The sequence below is a fragment of the Pezoporus occidentalis genome, unplaced genomic scaffold, assembly GCF_034315485.1.
Source record: "Pezoporus occidentalis ecotype Australia unplaced genomic scaffold, CSIRO_AGI_Poc_V1 ctg98, whole genome shotgun sequence".
NCBI classification, from domain to species: Eukaryota; Metazoa; Chordata; class Aves; order Psittaciformes; family Psittacidae; genus Pezoporus; species Pezoporus occidentalis.
The window spans coordinates 54150-72543 of NW_026916347.1; the positions used below are offsets into that span (position 1 = coordinate 54150).

General features: G+C 44.7%; 1 protein-coding gene across 8 annotated transcripts in view; it reads right to left on the reverse strand.

Annotated features, from left to right (window-relative positions):
• Positions 1-18394, reverse strand: part of TLL2 (tolloid like 2) — a 97718-nt gene that overhangs the window by 44754 nt on the left and 34570 nt on the right. For 5 of the 8 annotated variants that reach the window (XM_062606741.1, XM_062606745.1, XM_062606740.1 and 2 more), the window contains one exon: positions 1036-1113. The exons of 1 other annotated variant lie outside the window; for it this stretch is intronic. In XM_062606741.1, the coding sequence (XP_062462725.1) occupies positions 1036-1113 (78 nt within the window). Of the gene's footprint in view, positions 1-1006; positions 1117-18394 lie in introns of those variants that run through there. 2 more of the 8 variants (XM_062606747.1, XM_062606750.1) reach the window with 2 other exon arrangements.

Genomic DNA, 18394 nt, shown 5'->3' on the forward strand with positions numbered 1-18394 from the left:
TCTGTCTATACATGGAAAACAACAGTCCCTCCTGCATGCAGTAGGTTGAAAACATCTTGCATAGAACTGGGCAACCCTGAGGGAATGCCTCTTAAGTTCACAGGTCTGGACCAATCCTATAAGCAACACCTTACCTACACAGATAAGAAAAACTTGGCCTGGGTGATAGCCCTGCTTCCCCAGGGGAAGAGGAGATTAGACTGGTTCAGCTGAAGCATCGCTACAGCAGGGAGCAGCCAGCTGGCATTATGCTCTCTGCCTTGGAGTAAAATGTTTTTGCTGTCCTGGTGACAGCTGTAGCTACCTGTATGGGTTGGGTCTGGCTGGAATCGAGTTAACTGTCCTCATAGCAGCCCATAACACACTATGTTTTGGACTTGTGGTAAAAAAGTGTTGGTAACACACCAGTGTTCAAGCTATTGCTGAAAACTGCTTGCAAAGCATCAAGGCTTTTTTTTCGTTATTCTGCTGAGCCCTGTCCACTCCCCGGGCAAGTAGACATGGGATTGGCAATAAGCTGGGAAAGAATGCAGCTCGGACAAACTGACCCAAATTGGCTAGATGGATATCCCATACCATGTGTCATCATGATTAGCAATAAAATCTGCTGGGTTTTGGCTCCCAAGATACCTATTGCTCAGAAACTACCTGGGCATCAGTCTGCTTGTGGGTAGGTGTGAGCAGTTGCCTTTATATCACTTGTTTTTTTCCCCTCTTTCCTTCACTTACTAAACTGTATCTCAACCAAAGAGTTTTCTCACTTTTGCTTTTCCTGCTCTCTCACCTATCCTGCCAGAGGAGGGGGGTAGTGACCAAGCAGCTGTGTGGGTGCTTGGCTGGGGTCAACACACCACACCCTACAAGGCAAACCCAGCCTTGCAGAGTCCACCAACAGCAACAAATGCAGATGCCTGGGCAGGGCTGGTCTCCCAGGCACAGAGGCACACAGATGTACACAGGACAAACATGGTTTTACAGGGGATAAAAAAAGTAAATAAAAAAATACCCAAAGGTCTGGGTGGGGTACCACATTACCCTTTTTAACTGCTTTGTTACTACGATCGGTTGCAGTGGCGTTCTCACTTGACATAAGAGACTGTTCTCCCAGGCCTCCTGCAAAAGAAAGAAGAGCAGAGACGTCTGGTGAGTTGGGTGGCAGAGCTCTGACATAGGAAGGACAGCAGCTATCAGTGATGCCTTCTGGGGGCTGGCTGGCCTCAGAAACTGGCTGCTTGTCCTATACAAGGTGCAGGGACTAAGAGCACGATAAAGCTGGGCTCTTTTCCTTGATTTGTTCCCAGCCTACAGTGACACTTTGCAACTTATTACTATCCTGTGCCTTAGTTTGGCCATACACTGAATAGGCAGAAAGTCTCTTCTAGGGAAGGCTAATTCTACAGAGCTTTTCTGAGAAAAGGAGCTATACAAGAAAGGTGCTAGCAATAATAAGTACCCCTATTATATCTCAAATGAAAACAGGTACACTGTCAGGAAAAAGAATAATATATATTAGACAAATAGACTATTATCAACTTTCATACCTCTGGCCTGAACTCAGCTTAATCTGAAAATAAAAGTCCTTCTCTGTGACGCTAATTCCCACTGGTTACCAAAGCAGGAAGAATTGTAATGTTAGCTCCCAAGTATTTATTGTGCTTCATCCAGGACCAGCTACTGCTCCCTTTTGGAAAAGCACAGGAACTGCTAGGTACAGGGAGATCCCCAGCTTGTTCATGGAGGTGGCTCTCTCCAGCTCGGTCACTGAAACAAAACTGGTAGGTCCTCTCTGAGTGCCTCGCTGCTTGCCTTTCCTATTTCCACACAGAAAGCTGACTTACAAGGTTCCCGTGATGCGCAAGACACCAGCATGCGGGAGGAGCGATTTGACTGCTTAATGTCACGGCTATTTGCTACAGAAACCACAACAGTTCTATGGCAACTTTGTACCAGCACTGTGCCTAACCCTTTCCTTTCATCCACGCATAACTGTTGCATCCTCTCCCCACCAGAGCGCTCCATCAGAGCACTGCCCACAGCAGGGTGCAGGGGCTGCAGAGGTGACTCCGCCACGTTAGGCTGTCCAGCACACCCAGTGACAGGGCAGAGTAGGCTCAGTGCATCCAAGAATCCTCCACCGTAAGACAAAGACAGGGAGAGATCCTAGCTCCTCGTGAAAGTCACACTGCGAGGGAATGGAGATGGAGGCCATACTAGTCTTTTGACCGTTAAGGCAGTAGCCCAAGTACTTGATTTTAGTTTTTCTGATGTGTAACATAGAAATTGGATCTTCCCTCAATACCAGATCCATTCCGCCACAGAAGATTTAAAATGTCACCCAGTGCCAGAAACTGATTTAAAACAATAACTTGTTCACACTTCTGTTTCAAAGGACTTTAGAATAGTTCTGCCCACTGCCGTGAAAAATACCAACTGTGCAAACTGACCTATGCTGCAGGAAGCAAGCTGAAATCTGCCTCCACTCAAATTGCTTGTTACCACTACAGTCTGATTTCTGTAAGTACTGTTAATCAAAGCAGTTTTCAGAGCACTGAAAAGCCCCTGAATTACGCATCTTCTGCCTTGATTTTGTAACTATATTTTTCTGTTCACAAAATATTTTCTGTTTCTTTCCGTCAGCTTCCTCTAAAATGCCTGTTTCAAAAACAAGCTCCACCAGTAATAGCCAGCAAAGCAAAAGAAAAACTAAAAAGAACCCAAAACCAAAGAAAAAAAAAAAAACAAACCCCAAACTCAGAGAGGCTAAATATTTCAAAAGGGTGAAAAAGCAGAGGCATTATCACAATATTGGTTTCCTGTGGTATTCTTCAGTTTCTTAAAAATGTCTACATGAATAAAAAGTTCAGAGTGCTTAATGCTTTTGTACCCTATCATTAAATCTGCCCAGGGATCTTCTGATTGTCCCACCAAGGGAGGAACCGACAGTCACGCAGCCTCGAGATTTGAATTCTGTGTAGTACCAGCAGCTGCTGAGTGTCAGGAGGGTAGGAGCAATGAAAGATCATCCAGCAGCAAGAGAACCTTCGGGACAGGAACAGTAGAAGAAAATGCAGCGAAAGGGATAGAAAAATGGATGGAAAATGTGGAAAGGTGAAGAGATAAGAACAAGGCTCTTCTTTCTATAGCTGTTTGTCTTCTAGGTTTCCTGGGCATTTCATTTTGCAAGGTCCAACTTTGGATCACCAGAGAAGCCAGAAAGTTAACTATAGAGAGAACCTGGGCAGTAAGACACTGTACAGTCACAGACCCAATATGGAAAACCAGCCGGCATCTCTTTGGCAGGAAAACTCTCCATGGTGACTGCAGTAGAAAGGAGAGCTCAAAAATCATAGAATAGTTAGGGTTGGAAAGGACTTTAAGATCATCAAGTTCCAACCCCCCTGCCATGGGCAGGGACACCTCACACTAAACCATGTCACCCAAGGCTCTGTCCAACCTGGCCTTGAGCACCGCCAGGCAACCCATTCCAGCGCCTCACCACCCCCACAGTGAAGAACTTCCTTATATCTAATCTAAACTTCCCCTGTTTAAGTTTGAACCTGTAAATGAGGCCTACACAGTGAGAGAGAACAACACATGAGACAGCAAAATGTATAACAGATAAATAAAACTGGCCCAAACTACATTCACAGCCTTAAAATGGTCGTGCTGACCACTGTTGTCCCCTTCCCTCCTTCCCCATCTTGGAATTGTGGATCCCCTGTGAGTAGAAGGAGGGCTGAATGAGCTGATCTCTGCAGACGTATTAGCAAGAGAAAGTTTCTACAGTCTTTGTGGCCAGGTAAAGCACAAAAAGCATGGTCAACCACCATATGTAGAAGATACTGTTGTATCATGCAACATTGATGGATGTTGTGTGGCCACTTCCAAGAGGTATGTCCCACTTTCAAGACAACTGGACATTTTCCAGCCCCTAAACCAGTCTTGCTCTGCTAGCTGTAAAACTATCCTTGTGCTCTGGAGCTGGCTTCTTGCAAATCCCTCTCCAGCCCCTTCAAAGCGGCAAGAACAGTGGAAAAAATCCATCTCTGACACTTTAGAAGATGGTATCAAATTCTACATCTCCAGCATTATACTACTTAGAATATCAGGGATGATGAAAGACAGCAACAAAATGAACCAGAGGAAAATAAAATACCCAGACCCTCAGCTGACTATAGATTAAAGTTTCCTAGTCCAAGAGACACACTAAATCAGGGGATTGTCTCCCAGAGGAAGTGCCATATTTTAACAGAGCTTGGCTGGACAAAAGCCACTAGATGTGTGAACGGGAACAAGCCTGATTCAACAAGATGGATTGCTCTGAACTCTATCACTCTTTTCCAGCCTCAATGTCCCATCCTAAGATTTCCCTTTGTTTTCTTTCATGCCCAGTCCTCGTCACTTCCTTAAGCCCAAGCTCAACAAAAGTTCCTCTTCTCAGTTGAATTTTACATCCCCAGGACTTCTCACACCCTCCCCCCCCCCCCCCAAAGTACGCTATTCTTCACACAATATCCCATTCCATTTAAAGGAAACTTTAACCAGCCATTTACCACCAGAATTATTAAGGCATGTGGTCTTTGCTGAAGCAAAGAATAATTTTGTATTTCTAAATAAATGCAGCTTGCTTCCAGCCACAAACAGATTGCTTCTTAATTGAACTTGGGAGGTGAATTATATGGTGAATTAGGAAAAAAGAACAACTCTGTATTTAGTGAATTGTTCCCCTAAGAGGGAGCTGTATGGGATTGAATTGCAAATGATGGCACCAAACCCTACAGCCAGGCCCCTCTCCTGCACCCAAGCTGCTGACCTCTGCCGTGCTGCAGTGTCATTTGCACAGACTGCTTTTCCAAGATGTGAGCACATTCTTTCCCAGAGATCAGTGCAAGCCTTGGTTTCTTATGCAAAGGAGATGTTTGAATAAACTAGTGTGACTAATGAAATCTACAACATCTTTGCATATTTTGTCTCATTGTAGCTGATGAAAAGGGAGAGCACTACACAAAGGCCAGATATGGGTGTGCAGATACATCACATATTTTCAAACATCACTAATCTCACTAGCACAGACAAGGAGCACTCATACCTTTCCCTCCCACAGGCGTGTTTTTGAATCTTACGTGAGAATTTTGAGAGATCCCGTTCTGATTCACTTGAGCGTTTAGACATTTCTTGTCCTTACAACAACTAGGTAAAGCACAAAGATTAAAGTGACTTGACAAATATTTAGTCCTCTGGTTCCTCCCAAGATAAAGCTAATGCAGGATCCTAGCAAAACAAAGATAAGTAACTGATGTGCCATAATCAATAAATAAGGAATCCAGGAAATACACTTCGCATCTGGAAGCAGTTACACAAACGTTTCAGGCGACGTGCAGCTCCTTTTGCCCTCTTAACATGTTCCTGAAGTTGTACCTCTCTGTTGGACTATTCTGCCACATCCAAGAGCAGCATTACTGCTTCAGAGCCTGAAATGCCCATATATGTGTTTCAGCCTGTTACCATTAGAAATACTGAAGAGAATGGAGATTTTCAGTTTGACACAATGCTCCATGGAAAGCCAACAGGACAATAAAAAGCCAGGCTTGGTCTACTGCTTACAGTAACCCCTAATGAGATAAGCAAAACAGGGTTGACTTTTCTGTTTTTTAATATATATCCAGCAGTTAATAAGACCTCCAAGATCACTTTCATCCTCAGTACTTCGCACCTGCTGGTGTGCCAGACCAGCCATCATCTTTCTCCAGCCTGGCTGTTCAAGCTTTGTCTGCTTCTCCCACAACCAGGCATGATACAGACTTTGTTAGATCACGTCTCCACGCAGAGAGCTGCACTAGAACTCTTAAGCTCTTTCAACTCCCACATTTTTGTGATTCAGTCCTTCCTGACGATTTTTCCTGCTTTACAGCTACAACCCCAGCAGGACACTTCTGGACTCCCTAACTAGATAACTCAGTTTCTGTGCATGACCTGGCAGGGAATACACAAGAGGTTCTCTGCCCAGGCTGGGAATATTTCATCTTCTACCTACAGCACACTTGTACAACAACTCGTTTTTCTGTTTCCCACAGACCAGCACTGCCAAGGGAGCTTGGCTCACTGAAATAAATGTCCAGTAGCTTAAATGCACCATAAATCTGATCTAAATCCACCACACTTGTAACCCTGCCTGAAGAACAGGTGCCTAAATTGTTTGCAGGAACTAGAGGGGCAGCCTGAGGTGGTAAGTGAGAGTCCAGCAAAGCAGAAAGCAGCAGGCTGCAGCATTGTTGGGAAGAAAGCAGTTTCTCCTGCTCTTCCAGAAGAGGAAAATGAAAATCTAATTTTGTCAAAAGAAGTCAAAGTTGTTCAACTGGAACCAAAACAAAAGACAATTTATGATGAGAGAGAGCACACAAAGCATGCCATCAAAACTGTAGTGTTTGCAGCTCCCTTGTACCACTAGCATAGAACAAAAGATTGCATAACCTAGTGAAAGAGCAGGGAGCAGACTCCATTCAGTACCAATACTTCCCACAAGACAGAGGACTAGAAGAAGTAGTAATATATTAGACCTGAAAATCTGTCGTCTGCAAATGCAGCTTAGGGTTGAAGGCATTTATTTCTGTGGTATATTCTCCCTTTTTTTCCAAAATCATTGAGTCCCATTAAAATCAAAACATCCCACTTTCAGAGCAGTTCCAAGCCAGGATAATTTTTCCTCTCCATACGAATGAAGACTCTCTCCATGTTCCCTGGATCCCTGGTTGTCCACACCAGCAAAGAGCTCCATAGCTGGACACAGAAGGTAGCTACCACCTCTATTGAGGACAAAGGAGTGCTGAGGACTTTGCCAGGGTCTCTTATTTTTCCGTTTAGCAGAGATACTGTGACTGTACACATTATCTGGTCTCAGGTGGATCAAACAACAGCAGGACTTTTCCTAGAGCATTTTACTGTGGAGGAAAGGCCATTTCAGGGCTGTGACACAACCCAGGGAAAAAAAGCATCATAAAATACATTTTAAAAATTAACAATTTCATCTCCCCTGCCTATGCCTCAAAACAACTCACTTTCATAGTCTCATTCAATAAATAAGCTGGTCACATGCCACAGCTTAAACACTGGATTTCAAACAGAGGCTACAATGAAGCATCAACAAAACCAAGAAACGCAAGTAATATTAAACTGTCCACTGTCAGTCTGACAACTGAATGTCACTGTTTAGAGCTTCAGTTCTGCTGAACTCTGTCATATTTTGACCAGCAGAGAAGCTTCTAGAAGAACAGGGAAAGTCAAACGTGATGTTACATTCTGCTTTTTAACTTCCTCATTAACCAGTGGTCAAGAAGTTTTTAGCATAGAAAAAACACTTTATTGCACTGGATTTTCTAACCACAGAGAAAGCAATGATTTTATTAAAAGCAAGCTCTGCTGGGAAAATGCATTCAGAATATGGAACAGATGTTTCCCAGAGCTGGTGGAGAGTCTATGGCAAGAACGTTTCATAAACCCCTGGGCCCTGGAGATCTGAGCAAATGATTTGAGATAGATCCTTCAGCATTTCCTGTCAGTGGAATAGCCGAAGTTCCCTCAATTTACTTAAAGAAAAATAAATTAAAGAGGAGAAAAATTCTGAACCCCAAATTCCCTGCAGGAATCTGTTTTTCATATTCAGAGTAAGCTGACTAGCTGCAATAACTCAGGAGAGTCTTGGGGTCCAGAGGCTTGACAAGCAGATGTGTCATCTCCACATCAGCTCTGCAAATGCTTGTGCATAGCGAGGACACTGGCCTCCCAGAGAAGTTCATGAGAAGAGGAAGGTGAACACAGCTAAACAAACACAGGGCTGCTGCAAACATCAGCTGCAAAGCATTTAATGCACCAAACCCTTTTGCTGGCCGGCCATGTTTGGCATGGCACAGCAGGCAGAGCAGAAGCATAGTGTAGGCAGCACCATACCCCAACACCCTGTGTTTTCCCAGGGCAATCCCTGCCATTCTGTAAGTGGCAGCATCACTTTTATTCTGCTGTGCATCCTTTTGAAAGAAGGCATTGCAAGAAATGGAACAACCTGACCCAAGCTCTCCACCAACCTTTCAACTGAGAGTCAATGTTTAAGGGGAGTAATGCTATCTGGAGACAAGGGAGGACTGAGAACACTGGAAGAGGCCTTTTCCCACAGGCTGTAACAACCACCTCTGTCCCCTGGGGTGGAAAGACAGAGAGATGAGAGAGAAAAGCAAGTAAAAAAAGTTACCTACAAGCTGTGTCATGTCACTGATTTCTTCCAGTAAGAAGGAGTCCTACAAGGCACTGGCTTACAGTACTTTACCGCAGTAAGTGAAAATGAAAAGCTGAAGCAAGTACACAGGTACTTTGGACTGTGCATGTCTCCGTATGGCCAGGTCCACATACGCAGTGTGCAGAAGCACATAAAAGCAGTAATGTATAGCAACAAGTACCCCCACACAGCCTATTGCACTTGATTTCTTGTCAACCTGAGATCAAAATCTATGTCTAACAGGTGTCTGCCTCTCCACCATACTCTTGATTCACAATGATCCACCCTCTTCCCTGTCTCTCTTTCAAAGGAGAAACAAACAAATGAACTTGCAGGTGAGAAGGAATCTTACGTAAGAGTTGGCTTGGGTTCACCCATTACTGTTCTAACAGGCAGTATAAACCCTCCTGGTCTCCCTCTGCTAACACCCCTTTCCCTCTGACCTACACAGTCTAATTGCTTCAGCCTCAGCCTACCCTGGGCCCCTTTGGGCACAGCCGTGCCAGGCTCCCTGCATTGCCTCGCAGCATCCCCATGCCCCATTCCAGCCGTGGGCTCCCAGTCAGATCCCAGGGCTCTTCACAGCTTGGCCAGACCACTCTTCCCACTCAGCCTTCCTAATCCTTTTGCTTTCCCCTACCTTGTTTATACTGGATAAAAAATAACTCAAAATGAAAAACACTACACTGGAAGCTAAATTGTGTTTGAATGCAATTAAAATTCTGTCCATAGAGAGTATGTGGTGAGAGCACAGAGACCTTTCTTCCAGCTTGCTTTCTGCCTGGATATTCAGACCCTTACAATCCTGGAGCTTCTTGGAGAGTTTCTGGTGCTGCCTTAGCCCCCAGGAGCCTGTACCATCTTTAACAGGCAGTTGAGCAACCTAAGAAGATATAGCCAAGACACCCCATCTGCTTGGTTACCTACCAGATCCACCACAGCTCACTTAAAGGATATTCCAAATGGACTGCCAACAGCAGAGAAACTGAGGCATGAGCCAGCACTGAGGCAGAAGGACAAGTGGGGCTTGGAAAGCTTTGGGAGCACAAGCCAAACATGGCCACTGCTGGGAGGCCTTAGACCACATCCAGCATTAAGGTCCCGGCTCCTTGTTGAAACAGATGCCCAAATCATATGCAGTCATTAAAGAAGCCATGGGGGGAGCAGTGGGGAATAGTGGCAGGGGAGCTTTCCTCGCTGCAGCAAGCTGCCCACTGAGAGCTGCTGGCAGAGAAGCTGCCCCATCCATCCCGGGGACAGCTGCAGTTTGGTGGGGGAGTCAGCTCTCAAACCCACTCTCTGCCACTGACTCTAGGATTCAGAAACACCACCAACTGTAAAAAGAGTGGCTAATCCCCTCCCCAGCACAGCCTTATGCATCTTATCTATCTTCTCTGCTCTAGGAAGTGGAACAGCAAGATAATCTGAATATTTCCTTCTGCCTCTGATCTTTGCCCCGCAGAAACTTGTTACCCATTCCCCAGGGATCTCCAAGTCACCATCTGGCCTCAAAACTACAGCAGTAAACACAGTCCAGCAATTCAGCCTAAAACTAATTTGCTTTCTTTCCCCACTTGACAGCTGAATAAATACTTTGTCCTTGCCATTTGAAAAGGGGAGCTGCAGCAAAGGGGGTTTTGTCCACTGCAGCTACAAGCACCAGCCTTCTTTCCAAATTAGGCCTAAACAAGTAGCTCAAAGTGAACACTTTTATCCCACAAATGTAACCCCTTTCTGTTCACAATCAAACACGAGCAGTTTACAGCTTCTAATTTATTTGTTGTTTGCTATTATCCATCAAGCCATTTTGGCTGCTGATTGTTTCTTGGACCTGCCAGCTATTTCACTGAACAGGGTAAGCAACTTCTATTTTGTGGGCACAGCAACATCCCTGCTTGAAAGGAGAGAGCCAGAGGGTCAAGGCACCCAAGCCATCCCTGCAGAGTGACCATCCTGCCATGACTACTGTCAGAGCTTGTTAGCCCCTACCATTTCTGCCTCCAAATTCATTTGCTAAAACACAAGGCAGGCTACACAGTTCAGGCAAATTCAGTTCTTCGTTTGAGCAAGTGTTCCAAGAAACCAGGCGTTTTCCCAGCTCTGAAACAAATGCATGATTTAGGCAATTCTGCAGTTATTGGCTAAGCACAGTCAAAGTTTACCATTAGGGTAATGGATTTAACATCCAATGTCATTTCCATATGGATAAACTGATCTCGTCGAGTACATTTGCCCATGTGTTCCCTGCATCACAGCTAATTAATATAAAGCTATTTAATAACCTCCACTTAAACACAAAAGACTATTCAGACTCTTCTGGCATCAGTAAAAGGAACAGCCTCCCAGTGTGTTACACCAGCTGTAGACAAGAGCGAAAGAAAATTTAATTAAGAGTGATCTAGAGCAAGACAGCACAAACAAAAATCAGGCGTTACAAATGCTCTATATGGTGACTATCACAGCCCCTTAAAGGGTTAATATTGCCATCTACCTCTAACTTCCACGTGCTTGAGATGTGCCCTAAAGAGAACTTAGGGGATAGGGAAAGCAGTATGCTGGCAGGCAGTCAGGCAAAGTCAAGCAGAGAGCAGCAGAGATTCAGCATTGTCCATGCAGCAACACTGTGCCCAAGGCTGCAGCTATGCCCAAAGCTAATGGAAGCACCATTTTGAATAGGAAGGAGCTAAAGAAACAGACTGTTTTGAAGCAGCTTCAAACATGGCATCATACATAATTTCTGCAGATGTCTCTTTGGGTACTTAAAGAAAGTTAATTGCTCATTAACAAAATCCAAGCAGATTAATTTCTGATGTGCATCATTTGACAAGAGTGATACAGTGTTTCTGCCTTCCTGGCTGATTTCTGAAGGAAGCATATGAATTGGACTCACAGGATAAACACAACCAAAGTTTCCACTCAGAATGAATAAGTGGCAGAGTTTGAAATAGCTGGGGATTTTCCTTACAATGGAGAAAGCTTTACTGCTTGTGTGGATTAATTTGAGTTATATTGCAGAGCTCATAAAATCACTAAAAGGAAAGCTATGTAAGGCTGCATGCGGACTGCACAACGTTTCTGCACAGCAGAAATAAAACCACTCATTTTGACAGGTGGGAAGCCAGCATCCAGAAACCTTGATTTCAGGGAACAGTGCGTTTACAAAACAAGCTTTGTGGTGCATGTGACCATCTGCCATCGGGAACCTGGACAAGAGGGAAAAGTACATCCTACTCCACGGGGAATGCAGGGCTTTGTCATCCAGGCTGTGCTCTGACAAGGGCCAGGTGGTATCTTCACCTATTGGTTGGGACTGTCTTTACCCTGCCCTACACGATCTTTATCACAAGCAAAGATGAAAGAAGACATAGAATTTACTTGTGATGAGCGAAGCGTTTCTCTGCTTGTCACAAGCCGAGTTTGGAACACCACAGCCTAGTAAGTGAAGGAACACTGCAAGCCCCACTGGTCTCAACTGGTTTTTAAGCAATGTATCATACTGGAAAGACCCTCATCCAAAGAAAATGGGAGCCTGCATACCTTTTGGTGGAACAGGTGGAGTAAAATCTGTAGAACCTCTTGTTGCTAGTCAGGCATATCACAAGCAGTACCTCACTGCCTATGGAGGCAGTGGGCAGCGCTCCATTAACATCTGATGTTAACTCAACATTATCTAGCACTCAAGGACCACTCTCTCCTGCATCATACTTCAAGGTTACATAGGGACTGTACAAAACTCAGCGAAAGTAGGAACAAAAACAACACTGAGAAGCAGATATAACAGCAAGACAGCACTTGTCAGCACATGAGACAGCTCTCCATGGGTATTTCCTAAGGGACAAGTCTGAGGGGGTATGTAATGAAAAGAAGAAACTCTCTTTGGTGAACATAGGAAGGCAAAATTTACCAAACACACCAAATCCTCTCTGGGCAGTGGGCAAGGTGAAACTGCCACCTGATGAAGGAGAATACAACCGTCTGGACAAGGGGGAAGGGGCTATTGGACAGCCCAAGAATGAGCAGGACTCTCTAAAGTAGGTGAACGTGCAACACAGAGGAAATTGGATGAATAACTTGCACATACAAGGGCAGGAGCAAAGAAATAAGCTGCTGCTCTGCATTTCTCTTGTGCCCCCACACTGAACAGCTGAGGGCATTCTTCCTTATTGGAAGCAAGCAATGTGGAAAGGGCAAAACAGCCCAGCCAAAACCACAAAGCTGGCCTGTGCTGTGCTTTTGGAAGTGTGAGATGCAAAGCCCTCGAGAGCAGAATCTGTGCCTGTGAACTGAGCCGCAGCTCAGTGGATGGACCAGCATATGTGCCTTGCAATCGCCCCACAGGCACTGTCCATTGACACATCAGTCCAGTGGCAAGCTTAGAACAAGCAGACATGCCTAACAAACCAACTTCCCCGCTCCTGACAGCCATGCTACCCTGACACAGGACCACTTCTCCAGCACTGCAAGGGAGATCTGTCCTCTCTGCACATATAGACATGTTTTGGCACATTTACTTGATCACCTTCTCTCCTTTCCTACTGTCAGGCACCAGACTGGCAGATTCTATTCCTGTAATTATCAAAATGGCATTGCTAAGGTCAGCAATAAGCGAAAAATACCTCTCAACGTTTTCCAAAACGGACTTCAAGTTGGCACTCGGGAGTCAAAAAAGAAAATATCAACCCTGAAGATTAGCATTTGCTAGCAATGGGAATTAGAAGATTGATCAGCAATAGTCAAGCGTCATGGGCTTTGTAGACAGTTATCTTTATGATGGAGAAAGTCAGGCAGGTCTGAGAAGCTTGCAATAGGGTTGCAAGACTGGGCTGGAATGGCAAAAACACAATATTTGGTTTTCTGCAAAGAGAGGATCACTGTCTTACTGCACAAAAATGTGGAACTGGGAAAGGGGGTAACGTAGAAAAACAGTGTGAATAAGAGCCCCCTCAGTCATAGAGGACTTACCCAGTTCTTCCAAAGAGGAGCTTCTGCCTTGCCTTAGCAAACTACAGAACTGTAGGAAATTCATTTCATGGTTGTCTGCTCTGGGAAAAGTCCTGACTGAATGGATTCAAAAGATAAACACTGGGGCTAGTCACAGGAAAATCATTTGGCACAGCTAAACAAACCTCAGCGTCAGGCCAAGCATCAGGCACTTGGCACCTACCTTTCCACAGAGGGGGCTGAGGCTCCTCTTCCTGTTAAGAGGCTGCATGGACTGAAAAGAGACATCCCTGGAGTGCACGTCACGTGTTGTGGAAAACTGAAAGAAGGTATGCAAACAGATGGACAGAGCCCTCAGACAGGTCTCTTGGAACAGAGATATTCCTCTACCCACATAAGAGGAAGCAACCTTCACTAAAGATTTCCCAGTGGAAGTGCAGACCCCTGTAGAGAGTTCACAGATGTGGGTTATGTTACAGCACATACATAGTTATTTGCATTGTTCCTGGGCAATTACAACCAATACAACTCACATTAAGTTAGCACAACCCATAGATTTGCTCTAAGTCTAAATTAATGGAAGGTTAGGCCCTAGGCAGCCCTGAATCCACTAATGCTTAAGTCCACCCCTTCTACCCTTAGCCAAATGCCACTACAGGAGAGCACCAAACATGAGTTAGAGGGAAAAAAAACAGCTCTGTACTTGGCATGCATGTGCCATGTCAGCTGAAATTTAACAGTCTCTCCTTCAAATCCGTAAATCACATCTTCTCTGGTATTTCAGATAGTCATGGTCCCAAATCCCTGGATTTTTCATTCTTCTAGAGGTGCATTTTGCACTAACCTAAATTTCACTAGAAATATGGCAGTAGCATCAAAAAGGAAGTAATGTGCAGCACTATTAGCGGCAACAGACCCTAGACTGAGCAACCTCTCACAAAGTGAAGCAGCAGAAGCCCCACTTGAGACTGCTTCCAGCACCTTAGGGAGATTTCTTATTCCAGCACCTTAGGGAGATGTCTTATTCTCCACCCTGAGGCTAAACAGCACAACTTAGCAGGAGAGCTGCACCCCAGCAACCTGTCCTGCAAGCAATTCCAGCTCACATGGAAATCAACCAGGGAGGAGAGAAACATGTTTTGGGTCTGACAGCCCACCTTAGGTGAATTAAAAGTTGCTATGTAACTTGAAAAGCACAGCAGTGATCCCCGCTGCACCATACAGTCTTTCATGTGTGCACTTACACAGGAACGCACATTCTTCTGCTCCTTTTCAGATTCCTTCAAGGCTTGCCTCCATGCTCCAAAGCAGTTTATGCACATTGGACTGAAACCTGTGATTTCTGGGTTGCTACAAAAAAAAAGTTATGAGCCAGTCCTGAAACAGGAAAAGCGACCAGGGGCATTCCAAAGCAAGATAAGGCAAAGCAGCCTGCTGCAGATGTGGGCCTCATGCAGATCTGGTGAAGCATCTGGCTGCCTGCATTTTCACAGCATGCTCAGAAACAGCAGAGCTACTGTGTGCCAACAAACCAACTCCCTGCTCTTATTAAGAGAAGGTTTAATGCAGAACTCCTGCCTAGTTTGTTTGCCAGAGAATAATATACACAAATTTGCTGTCAGAGCCTTCAGCCATTCACAGCAGCCGCTGTCTCCCCTCTGATTTCACTAGACATGCTGGGATCAAATATACTCCCATCCCAGCTTCACTGTTATGTGAAGTATTACTTTAGTTAGCAAAGATGCTCTGTGAATCCTCCCTGCTGCTCATTTGTGGTAGTGTGAAAGCCTCATGAAGGTCCTCAAGCCATAAGCTGAAAAAACCTCTCAGGATCAGAGGCAAAGAGAACCTGTTTTGACTGTTCTTAAAAAGCATTCTTGGCAGCAGTGGGATGCAGAGTCAGTGCCTCAGCAGCAAGTCCAGCACAGCATGGCACTGGTGAGGGCAGCCAGACTGCCATGTGTCTTCTGGTCTGCTGGTGCCAAACCCAGAAAAGATAAACTTGCCTTTCTCACTCACAGAAGTGCCTTTCAGGACTAGAAACTGCCTCCATGATACAAAAATCAGGAAAAGGGGTAATATATCAGAAAAGTCCTCTTAATCCCTAAGTTGCCTGAAAAGATTTAAATTAAACCCATTTGAATTAAATAGGCACATTCTTTCCACAGGCATAGCAAGAAGAGAAAAGGTCTTCTTCCTTTACAGCTAATGCTTCAGTAGAAAGCAATAAAGCAAATCACCTTGCACCACTGGACTCAATTGGGTCCAAAAGAGAGGTGACACTGTGCAGTTTCACAGCCTGTGGATCTTCTTGTTTCCTATTTCGAAGCCATCTGTGGGCTCTCAGCAGCAGAGAAATCCCTAAAGCTTCGACTCAGGTTTCTTCTAAGCTAAAATTGCATTGTAAAAGCAAGTGTGCTCACTAAACTTAAAGAAAAAATCTATGGGAAACTTTTCAAAACTGTGAGCTCTTTGAAAAAAATCTTTCATCAAAGTGATTAGGCATTGGTAAAGCTCGGGCTTGCTGAGGATAGCGCTCACTGGCAGATCTCCAGGTACCATGTTCTTCTCATTATGTCTTGAACCATTGCCATATCTCTACAGAGCCAAATCCTAAGTGTATCCACTTCAACACCACTGCATGAGAACAACAGATTTTCATAGTAAACATGACATCCAAACTTGATCCCACAGAAGCAGAGACTGGGAGGTAGCTAACTTCAATGTTTTAAATGCTTTTATTTTAACAATCATCCTTTACTGGTTGTACATGCTATTTGGTCCATTCCTTTAGGCCTCAGATATCAGGAAAAAAAACAGTAGCTCCAAAATCTGCTGAGAAGATGCTTGGAAACACTAAGCTATGAGGCATCCCACTCTCAAGCAGGCTCACAGATTTTGAGGGTCTGAATAGCATCTATGGCATTTCTGCAAGCAGGAAATTAATGCAGAAAACAAGCCTGGAGCACATTCATGCTGTGAAACTAAACTCAGCATAGAAATTTGTGGCAGAATCCAGACTGTCCTCAGATCACATTCCCTGCCTCTCTCTCAAGGGCCTAGAGATGGGCATAGCCATCTTTCTAGACAAAGCCTAGAAGCAGGTAAAGAAGGGGAAAGCTTAAAACATTTGATAGTCTCAGCCCTCACCAGCCAAGGTAGAGCTTTTACTAAAACATACCATCTTCAGTTGGATCCAGTAAAGAACCATGTCCCCTGTCACCCATAAGCACATAGGAATCTCATTCTTCCTCCAGAGTCTGCCAGCTGCAGATGCTCCCCGCAAGCTAATAGGGTATATGTCTATAAACAGCCCAACAATGCAAAATGGCACAATTTTCACCCCTCCCTCCACCCAAACAGCATTTTCTGGGGACAAGGAAACAACACAGGAGAAGAAGAATGCCTGGCCTAATAGCGTGCTCAGAACTGCAGCTCCCAGATATGAAGAGCCTGTATGTCTGTATATACATATTAAGTACTTCCTCCACTATACAAATAATCCGATTAACAGCTTTAGGAAACTCTGAAATGTTATAATTCAAGGGGTCCCATTCATAAAAGGTTTTAGGCTCTTTCTGTACAGAGGTTGCATTCTTCCCACTGGAAATAAAAAAAGCAGAGAGCAGAACTTTCTCCCAGGGAAGAATGGGTCTCAATCCCTACCATGCTGAAGTAGACCACCCTTTTACAATTCACGTGAGTGTCAGGCAAGCCCTGCAAGAGAAGAATCAACCCTCCCTGCTCCTGCAGAGAGCCCCCCTCACAGGGCAGGTGAACACTGTGCATGCTCCACACAAAGCATGGCAGTCACGGGAGCTGCCCACTTGTCAGCTTGTAGCTCCAGGGGCTGAAAACCGGGAGGACAAATGAAGCCATAGATGAGGACAGGGCCAAGTGAGTGACGTGACACCACCATTAACCTGATGCAAAGCATCTTACGATGTTCCAGCTTCGCCTCAGTAAAAGGTGCCAGGCAGAGAGTAGCGTAACCGCACAGCATGAGTCATGGATCTAAGAGACCAGTGCCTGCAGTATGTGATATAGATGTGGGTTACAAAACTCAGTCCATTTGCAGATAGTGGTCTGGCACCAGTGCCAACTGAAAGAAATGTGTTAGATATGGCAACCGAAAAAGCTATCAGAGCAAAACAACACAGTCAAACACTGTCTGGCTTTGCTTCCCCAGTAGTCTCCTCATCTAACTTCAGGAACTGTCAACTGATATGGAAGACATTAATGCTGCCTGACCCACATTTTTAGCCCTCATCTTCTGATTTACCTTTTGCTCTAAAGGCAACCTACTCTTAACTATGACCTGAGAATGCGCTACAGCCCAAAACATTATATGAATGGGTTAAGTGACATGACTATGTGGGATAACAGCATTTCCAGGAAGCAATTCATAATCTGAGGAAGTGAATACCCCTCCTCTGCCCAGAATTTCAGCATCAGCATGAGTTTAATCAGTTACATCAACATCAAAAGCATGCCTCTGTGTTGGATATGTCATCTTTCACTCTCATCCCAACAGAAAGCTGGAGCACTGATCCTCAGAACAGGACCTACGCAGTGATTAGATGATCTGAAACCAAAGCCAGGCAGTCACAGGGATACAGATGCAGCCACCAGTCCTTACAAATTATGCAATATTTATTGTATAATTTGCTGAGATGCTCGAGGGGCAGGTGAATATCATTTCAGTGATTTCTGCTTCTATCAAACCTATCACCCTAATTGCTAACCTAAGAGTGCACCAGCAGAGAGAGAAAAGAATTTTGTCCTGACCTTCTCTGTCTCCAGTCCCTCTGGTATCTCTCAGAGCTCAGACTTCCAACAATTTCTTTTGCAGCATAAAGTGGAGGCAACAATACTGCAGTGAGCCTTCCAAACCCTCCAAACCCACTGAAAAGCATTTCAGGCTGCTGAAGGTGGTAGTCCAGTCAGAGCTCCTGAGTCAAGAAACAGCTCTGTTCCTGCACAAGACTGAGTAGACATAAAAGCCACGTACAGGGGCAACGTCTATTGGCTTTATAGGAAATAAAAACAACTGTTAGCCTATTTCAATTATAACATCACTTCAAGGGTAGTCTGTATACAAGACTGCAGTGAGTTTTATTTAGATAGACAGCTGAAAAAAAAAGGCATTATTCCATTAAGGTCATACATAACAAGAAAGGGAGGAGG